Raw genomic sequence first — 9,196 nt, 5'->3', positions numbered from 1 at the left:
CAAATTAAGATGGTTTGAGATCTGAGTGTTTGGAGTTCTTCGCAGAGCTGGTATCTCAAGGCACCACTGTATAATTAAAGGTAATTGAGCAACTTTGTTATTGTCAGAAGTGTGTATCAAACTGGTAGCCCTTCGCGTTAAACAATGCCCAAGAAGCACAGCTAACATCCTCCACCCTCCCGTCCCACCACATCAATGAAAAAAAAAAATTTAATTAAAAAAAATAAATAAAATAAAAATGGTTGTAATTCTGTTGAACCAGAATTCAAAAGGAAACGATTTTCACTAGTAATTTATATTCATTATTACATTGGGATTCAAATTGTTTTGTGGTGTTTTCTTTTATTAACAGAGGTGGCTAACATACGGCCCATGGTTCAAATAAGGCCCCGGAGATTATTTGATCCGGCCCACCATGTGACTTTAAATAACCTCAAAGGAATTGATTTACAAAGACCCGTAAATACTAAAAATGCAAATTTTATGTTTATCATGAATTTAAGATGAAATTCAACAAAATAGTCACACAGCGCTTCTGCAAATGTGCAAATTATCTTGGGGACATTTTATAATGAATTAACAGTAGTTTGTTGCCTTGCCAAACCTTGCGTTATTTTATGTCTCTTTGAAGGATATTAGACACGTTTGCCACTGTAGTTAATACAAATAGACATGAGAATTGACCAAGCTAGCTGCTCCACCAATATCATAAAAGTGATATGCAGTTAATGCCAGTTACCAACATTGAAGCAAATTTAAATGATATTTTTCATGTTTTTGTTCCGCAGGCTCCACATTCAATTTTTTGAAGTTTACTGTAAACAGTTTAACCACTGCCATGAACCAAAACTGGCAGTGGCTATTTATACAGCATGTAGCGCTAACGCTATGCAGTGGCTATTTATACAGCATGTAGCGCTAACGCTATCAAGGCTGGTTCACCAAGTACAGTACAAACTATTGACATAAGTAAGGATTCTGTGGTTGCCATGGGAATGAAATAGAAACAACTTATTACAAGCCAGTGAAGCATGTAAATGATTGTGAAGCTGTCAGTTTATATAACATATTGTGTCTGTAATCCCTTTTAGCTAGCTGCTATATTTCATATTGTGTCTGTAATCCCTTTTAGCTAGCTGCTAATGTGCTAAGTGACTTGGGGCTATTCGGTAATGAGATAGCGGTGATATTTTTGCCTTGTCAAAGCAAGCACACACAAAGAATCCGTATAAATTTAAATATTATTAAGGAATAAATGCTTTGAATTTAATCCGAGGCCCCTCCCATTTACCTGATGGTGTTTAATACATGCTAGTGCTACTGCTAGCGCAGCATGAGAAGTCCACCAGCGTAATACACCACAAAAGTAACTGATAGAAAAGGAAAAAAAAAAAAGTTAACTTAAGATAGAGTGGCCTATCATCCAAAGAATTGTAAAGCTGTGTGGTTATTACAAACAATAAACGTGCGTTCACATCTGCTTCTTTAGCTAGCAGTGACTTGTTTTTCCCCTCGACAGCCCTTCGACAGGCAGCGTCGGGCGCGAGCGCATTGCAAAGATGATCCCTCCCTAATGTCACAATGGAGCACACACACACACCAGCGCGGAGACAAACGGGCACCATGTTGATAAATCTCTGTTTTTAAAAAGTCCTTGAGTGTGTCTGTGTGCGCGTAGGCCCCCGGGTTAAGGACAACACTTGGAGAGTAAAAAGCAGCACCATTTACTATAGTAACTGACCAGTGTTTAAAGTGTCATTTGCGCCTGTCTTCGTTTGACTAAATGACGTTTTTGTGTGTGTGCGTGAGTGTGTGTAATCGGAGCTCAATGTCGCAGCGCAGAAGCATGCCCTAGTCAACCGATACAAATGCTATGTTTAAATCAACCAACGATCCCGTCGATACGAAATGCAGACGATATCCGAATCGAGTCATGTCAAATGAAAAAACAACTCCTTTGCAATTCAACTGCAACATTATCACGTGAGCTTCATAAACTACATTTCCCTTGGAAATACAAACATGAATATCATAAGGCGCAAAAAAATGCTTTGTTCCGCACTTCTCCTCTTCCGCAACTTGTTGAGTTCGTGGACGAATGCGTTCCGCAATGCGGACGCATCCAGCAGCAAACAAGAAAAATCGGTTCCGCGAGTCGAATGGGTGAAATGGCGGTGTGGAATTCTCAACAGTAGTTTTCAATTCTGATTGTTTTAACTCATTCACTGCCATTGACGGCTATAGACGTCAAAAAATATTTTGAACTATTTCTATTAGTTTAACATGTTTTCCCACTTTTGTTAACAAGAGTATGAAAACCTAGAAAATATTGTTTTATTGTACATTTAGAACAGATATAAAATTTGTGATTAATCTTGAGGCGTTTATTTTTTTAATTATTATTCTTTTTATACTTATTTCATTCTTTTGATTTACTTGGAATTTGAATATATATATATATATATATATATATATATATATATATATATATATATATATATATATATATAAAAAAGTTTATAAAAACACAAAAATTTAAATAAAATAAAAAATTAAGAAGAAAAGATTATTAAGAATTAGGAGCGTCAGGGGATTATTTTCCCCCCGTAATTAATCGCATTACATTACATTCACTAATTAACGCACGATTAATCAAAAAAACATATATCTGTTTTAAATGTACAAAAAAAAAATCTAGGTTTACATACTCTCGTTAACAAAAGTGGAAAAAATGTTAAACTAATAGGAATAGTTCAAATGAATTTTTGACGTCTATAGCCGTCTTAAAGATTACAACTTCACTAATAAACAGAAACTCTTGCGGTGTACTTTACTCACAATGGGCAGCAAAATATAGAAATCAGGTGTTGATTTTTGGGGCAATAGCAGCTCATCTTCGGGGCTCTTCATGAGCCGTGATAACTTAAGGGGGAAAGTTTGTTCGAGCTTGCTGCAAGCACCACACCCCTCACAATTAGGAGTTGAATTGATTTGGAGGCTCCATTTTTTTTTTTTAAATAAAGACTATAAAGCGTAAGAACCCAGAGAATGGCAACACATCTTTAAGTGGGCGATGGAAGCTCGATGTGATGCCGAGAGCTGGTGTTGGACGGCAACAAAATGGAGGAGATCGAGGGGGAATCCGTGGACCTCAAAGCCTCGTCTGAGCTTCCGGGATGTAGATCTCGATGCTGTCGGCCCGCTCGGTGGCCGAGTTCTGTCTGAACGACGCCGCGCGCTTGGCGGCCATGAGACGTCTGCGGGCTTCCTGACGCTGGCGGTCCGGGATGTCCAGGGAACGCTCCCGGATCACGCCGCCACGTCCCCTGGCGGGCCTCTTGGTCAGAGGAGGAATCCATTTTCGATCCTTGGGAAAGACAAGAAGGTCACTTTTATTGGGCAAGGAATTCTGTCCTAAGTGACCGTTAAGCGTCATCCCACTTGCATGTTGTTTATTTTGATAACAGAACCAAGAAATGAAAATCTGTTTTTGGTGGAAAAGGGTACAGACGTAAGTTAAAATTGTGATACCTTCTTCACATGGCTCTCCACCAGCTGCCACTGGTTGCTCTTGATCTGCTGCAGCTCTTCGAATTTGGCAGTGACGTCTTCAATGGAAAGCTGTAAGAGGTCCCAGAATCCAGCCAGGTCCTGAGATGTGGGTCTGGGCATGGCGCTTGGGTCCTTGTTTGAAAAAAAAAAAAACACAAAGAAGAAACCATACACTTTGTTGGTTGTTTGTTTGACTTTATAACACAGTGGTGATAGTTTCACCTTGACTGCCGCTAGAGGGCGGTAAAGCATCAATAGTATTTCATTGATCACTAGGGCTAGACATTTATTTATTTTTTAATAGCCACACATTAAACTAAAATTAAAACGTAATTTGAAAAACAAAAATGTCACTTTTAGCCAAAAATATTTTTTAAATTAGTCGTCAGTGACATAAACACACGTTTATTTGTCAAGTTTATGATGTGACCAATCAAAGCGCTGAATAAAATGATTGACATCTACGTCGGCCAATTATTTTACAGTACTAGTATGACCAGTAAAAGACAACGGCACTTGATTTGTTGGTTCGAGTAGTTAATGCTAATATTAGTTTTCCAAACTGCACCTGTAGTTTATGAGATCTTTTGACTCGTATTTCACACTTTATTTTTCAACAAACAGTGTTATGAATGAATTTTTAGTCGTGCTTATACTAGTCGCTAAGCTTTTATGAATACGACTTGACAGTCTTGTAAACATTAGCTTCGACTGTGGATGTACACGACACTAATTAAAGGAGATAAAATGGTGGATTCTGTCTCGGTGAGTATTCGTCATTCTGCTTCATGTATCTCACATTTGTTTAACTTATGGTCACTTTTCATAGTTCTAGTATTGAATTATACTGTGGCTACAGTGTGTGGAGACCTGATGATGAATTGTGCTCATTGCTAATTATGACATTAAGTCATTTTATATGACTATAATGTTTAGACTCTCCCGGAGAAAAATGTTGTAACCAAAAGTGGCAAACACTTCTCAGTATATTCAGTCCACTTTAGTTCTACTGTGTCAATCAATTCTACAATTTATTGTCTCTTATAAAAAGGTATAGGTTTTTTTCCTGCAGCTTTTATGATCTTAATTGATTGTAAAGATAGTCATAATGTTGTGGTCAGTGTGTGTATTTATTTTTTAATGCAGCCACTGCAGGCCTGGGTGTGGCAATGGGGACATGAGGACAGAATGCAGTGGCAGTCCATTATTCAGGCCCAGAAGCCCAATTCAAACTGCTGCCTATGTGCATTAATGGAAGGGCTCAAGTCCTTCCGATTGGAATTCCCCTTTCGTTTTCAGAGGCCTCGACGGCGGCGGAGGGACCGTTTCTCTATTGATTGCTGCGGTCTTTTGCTGGAGGGCAAACATGATTCTTAAAGCTCAGGCAGAGGGAGAAGAGGAAGGGTAGGTACATTTACCAATAATGCAACTCTCTAAGAAGCAAATTAAAAGCATGTTTGTGCGGTACTGAGGGGATTTTCAAAAGTACATAAAGGTTTTGTTGTCCATCACTCACCAGATTTTGCTGACACAGCCAGTAAAACTGCTGAAACTTTTGGGACATTAGCAGCTGAGCGCTTCCGACCGCACTCCGGATTTTCCCTAGAACTACAAACAGAGAGAGAGATTTTAACAACAGCATCAACACAAATAGCATGCGGAGCAGTGTCTTAATTTTAGCTGGTAAAAGATATGACTAATATTAATCCTGAATTCAATCAACTACTGTAGAATCCTATATAATATATATATATATAAATAATATATATATAAAACTATATAATATAATATAGAAATATATTTTTTTTTTTAAAGAAATAATTTAAAATCGAAGTGGAGTATTATAAAGTGGACTTAAGAAATGAAAAATTTTAACAATAGCTATTTTAAATCTTAATTTATTCCTAGTATTCACTCTGATAATAAAGAATGTCCTGCAACAAACGTTATAAAAGAAAAGCAAAAAAAGAGAGATGCTCACTCTCCTCCGACAGATCATGCTCCTCAGCCTCCCTCTCCATCTCTTTACACCACCCCTCCATCCTTTTGGATTCATTGTGAAGAAGCTGCATGAACCATCCGCCGTCCCTGCGAAGAGGAGACACTCGACCCGCCTCTTGGGCCTCCAAGCTGGGTTCGGCCAGCCAGGGTTCAGGCTGCGGGCTGGGGGGCCCGCTGGAGGCCCGGTAGTCCTCCCTGTAGCTAAACAGGCCCTGCGTGCGCACCGTGCGGATGGCTCCGTACTGCGTGGGGGTGCTCGGCTCAGAGTGGCGACCAAAAGCGCCACCGAACTGCAGACCCTTGTCTTCCATGGAGGGGAAGCCCTCCAGTTCCATGTCAGCCTGCACTGCGGTGGTAACGCTGTTGGAGCGCTTGACCCGCCCACGCCTAAACGTCATATGATTATTATTGACGGACAAATTCAGGACATGGTTACAAGTCAATGTCACGTTTGACGAAAAGGAAAGTGCCGCGTACCTTTTGTGATCTTCCACCTGGATACCTATAGAGTGAAACTGAGGAAGGCCTTTGCTTTCAGTCTCAGAGTCTGTCACAGTTTCTACCTGTTGAAGAGATGGCACAACTTGGCAATCAGAATATAATGTCTACTATTCCAAAGAGCATCTTGACATTTTTCACACGTCATTCTTCCACTGTGCCGTGGCTTATATTTTCTCTAGGAACCTGTTCAGAATTGTTTGCACGAGCCATCAGAGGTGGCAAATCCAGGTCCACAGTTTAGCTTTAGTCACAGGTGTTTCTATTCAACAGGTAGGTAAATTAGTATGTTTACAATTTAGGATCTTGCTTTCCAGACCTGGTCAGGACCTTGTTTTCTAGATCTAGTATTATGGACCTGAATCGTCCCCAGTCTGGCTTTCTGGACCTTGGCTGATATCCCTGGTCAGGACTTGACCTTGGTCCCCTAGACCTAGTTAGGATCTGGTGTTTTTGGACCTAGTTTGGACCTTCTGACCAGGTCAGCATTTGGCCCTCTGGATCTTTTCTGCCCTCAGTCTGGACCTGGCCTTCTGGTTTGATTTGACAAATGTGTTCAGGATCTGGCCTTGGTCTTTTAGATTCAGAAGATAATACCATCATCTTCAGGATAAAAAAAAAAACAATACCTGAGTCTAAGACTACTGAGATGTCAACCTTATAGTAAAGCATAGACAAGTTTGAAGAGTCCATTTTTACATTTTAATTTATTGGTCATTAATAATTCTGTCTGTTGTCTGTAATGGATTGTGGATGAATCTCGCCTTGAACCAATTGAAGAAAAATGGAGTGCACTACTTAGAGGTACTGTTGAGTCTACTGTAGTTTGTAGTTGTGGTCTAAAAAGAACAACATGCAAGTTAGTTATGGCCAAGTTGAGTTGAACATCCACACAGACTTGACTATGGTGGTTATTGTATCCCCATCCCTAATGGAGATTGAACTCAAACTGACCAAGAATCACCCTCCGGCTATGACTAAATGCACTTGGAGTATCTACCAGTTGTAAAGCCATTGGACATCTGATTTTAAACGAGGTTTTAACTAAAGTTTGACTGGAAACGTCTTGCGCCTACGAACCCAAGAATCAAGACGATCATTACAGTTAGGTCGTTATGCTGCACATACCTGTATCCCGATAGAGGATCGAGGGGTTTTGAGGTACTCTTCCGCCTTGGATACTAACACGGCTTTGTCGCATGTCTGGATGGAGCTGTGGCTACCCAAAGACGCGTGCCTCTTGGGCGCCGCCGACTCCATGGCCATCGTGACCGCTTTGGAGCTGTCCAGGCTGTCCACGGAGCTGTAGATGGGACGCCCGAGGCTGTCGGTGGTCCACAGACCTCCCCGAGGTTGCCTCCCATCCTGGTAGGCATCTTGGGTGGACTCGGTGCTGCTCTGGGCTGTCACAGAGATAAGAGGCTTGGTGGTGGCGCGCGGGGGCACAGGAGGTGGGGTCTTCTTGAAACTAGGAGGATATGACACCGCTGGATAGCACAAGCAGGATGACAAGACGAGGACAAGGCAAAACAAGGGTAGAAAATGAATACAAACCAAAAGGTCATGAAAAAAGAATCCCCAGAGACTATAGGCAAGCGACTGAAAAGCATGATGGGAACTTTTAGCCGGATAAAAGTGACTGGGGAGATGTTGCTCTGTAGGTTGCAAAGCACCGGAGTGAAAAATGTCTGCGGTTACTGGGGCAGTCAAAAGAAGGTCAAAAGAAGGAAGTTGCCCTATCGAGTGCAAATGAAAGCTGAGTGGGAACATAGAACTCTGGATTTTTAGTCCCCTAATTTAGTCATACACTCTATGGGTCAAAAACGGACCGAAGAAATGGGTCTTTTAAGTGTAACGCAACTCAAAATTAGTCAGATCCTTTACTTGAGTCCAAAAATTTGGTCATTTTGTATAAAACAACCCAGAAAATTTGGTCAAATTGAGCCATAAAGTGGATTGGTCCATTTTTTATCCATAATTGGGTTACTTTTGAGTGCAAATTATTTATGAAAGTTACTAGAAAAAACTTGTAAAAAACTGTATTAGCCTGAGAGTCATGGAATCATACGCTGTTGAAAATAGAGATATCTGTTGATATCTGTTGCCTGCTAAAAATCATACATCAATGCTAACAGGTGTAGTCGGAGCACTCTCACAAGGATGCAGACGACTTGACTCAGAGCTAATTAAGTGCAACAAAACCCGGAGAATTCTGTTCAGACAAATCCCATCGCCGACTTGACTTCCTTCCAACTTGAAGGGGCTGCAGTGCTGCAGGAGACGGTGGGTGGATTCCAAAATGAAGCTTTGTGACTCAGGCAATATGAAACACCACATGCTCTATTTTTACATCTTCCAGCCATCTGACTTCATTTCAACACTGAACTTGTTACATACAGACTTGCCCACCAGCTGAACGCTGCAAACGGAAGACCACAGATTTGACATCAAATCGTTCAAAACTAACTTACGATATCATGTAAATGTAGCCTAGCTTATTTCTGCCCAATTGTTTTTGTTTGTTACCATTTCATGTCATTGACCTCACTCGCCCCTCTTGAGCATTTAATCCCCAAGGGCCCTCAATTGAAGCACATCATTAAGAGACTAAAGTCTTTGCTAATTTAGCTGAAAGATTGGTTGTGGCATTCCGTCCTTTGTGCTGCCTGTTCCGTCCGCGTGTGTTTGAATGTGATCGTTTGCCGCACAGTTCAGTCAACAGACACTGGAGGTTGCGGCGGGAATAAATCAACCTGAATGTCATTGCTATCGAATGTGCCTGTTGCTCGGCTAAATTGTCCTGCGAGCCCCAAATAGAGGGATGCAAATTCGGATCTAAATGATTATTTCGACACATTCTAATGGATGTTCACCGGAGAGACCAGTTTTGAAAGTAACCCTCACCAGTCCACTGTAAATCAGACAAGGGGACGCCTCCGGCAACTAAAGGCAAAATAACAACCTTATTCTTGCTCATGATGTAATTATCTCCTCCACAATGACCCGCTGCCATTTCAAGACTGCATGACTCGAAGCATGTCTGAAAGGTGGAGACTATGCCATCTATGTAGGCGACGACAAGAGAAGAGCAGCACAGAACAAACCTTGCATACTAATTACAAGTCTATATACTGTATAGAAATAC

The 9,196-nt window shown here is 41.0% G+C and overlaps 2 protein-coding genes across 8 annotated transcripts in view; one reads left to right on the top strand and one right to left on the bottom strand.

Annotated features, from left to right (window-relative positions):
* Positions 1 to 2,472: 2,472 nt before the first annotated feature.
* Positions 2,473 to 9,196, bottom strand: part of dlgap2b (discs, large (Drosophila) homolog-associated protein 2b) — a 53,282-nt gene continuing 46,558 nt past the window's right edge. For all 4 annotated transcript variants that reach the window (XM_086061582.1, XM_086061583.1, XM_086061584.1 and 1 more), the window contains 6 exons: positions 7,180 to 7,538; positions 6,031 to 6,116; positions 5,534 to 5,940; positions 5,069 to 5,160; positions 3,532 to 3,684; positions 2,473 to 3,367 (listed from right to left, as the gene is read on the bottom strand). In XM_086061582.1, coding sequence (XP_085917708.1) covers positions 3,152 to 3,367; positions 3,532 to 3,684; positions 5,069 to 5,160; positions 5,534 to 5,940; positions 6,031 to 6,116; positions 7,180 to 7,538 — 1,313 coding nt within the window. In that variant the 3' untranslated portion in view covers positions 2,473 to 3,151. The remainder of the gene's footprint in view (positions 3,368 to 3,531; positions 3,685 to 5,068; positions 5,161 to 5,533; positions 5,941 to 6,030; positions 6,117 to 7,179; positions 7,539 to 9,196) is intronic.
* Positions 4,067 to 9,196, top strand: part of LOC147158673 (cytospin-A-like) — a 62,465-nt gene continuing 57,335 nt past the window's right edge. For 2 of the 4 annotated variants that reach the window (XM_086061592.1, XM_086061587.1), the window contains exons 1-2: positions 4,067 to 4,317; positions 4,852 to 4,956. The gene's annotated coding sequence lies outside the window, so the exon portion shown is untranslated. Of the gene's footprint in view, positions 4,318 to 4,851; positions 4,961 to 9,196 lie in introns of all 4 variants that reach the window. The other 2 variants (XM_086061588.1, XM_086061590.1) reach the window with 2 other exon arrangements.

Source organism: Leptonotus elevatus, chromosome 18 (genome assembly GCF_054856555.1).
Source record: "Leptonotus elevatus isolate MCC_2025b chromosome 18, RoL_Lele_1.0, whole genome shotgun sequence".
Lineage (NCBI taxonomy): Eukaryota > Metazoa > Chordata > Actinopteri > Syngnathiformes > Syngnathidae > Leptonotus > Leptonotus elevatus.
Note: the sequence above shows the minus strand (reverse complement) of the source record. Positions and strands in the feature narration are given on the sequence as shown.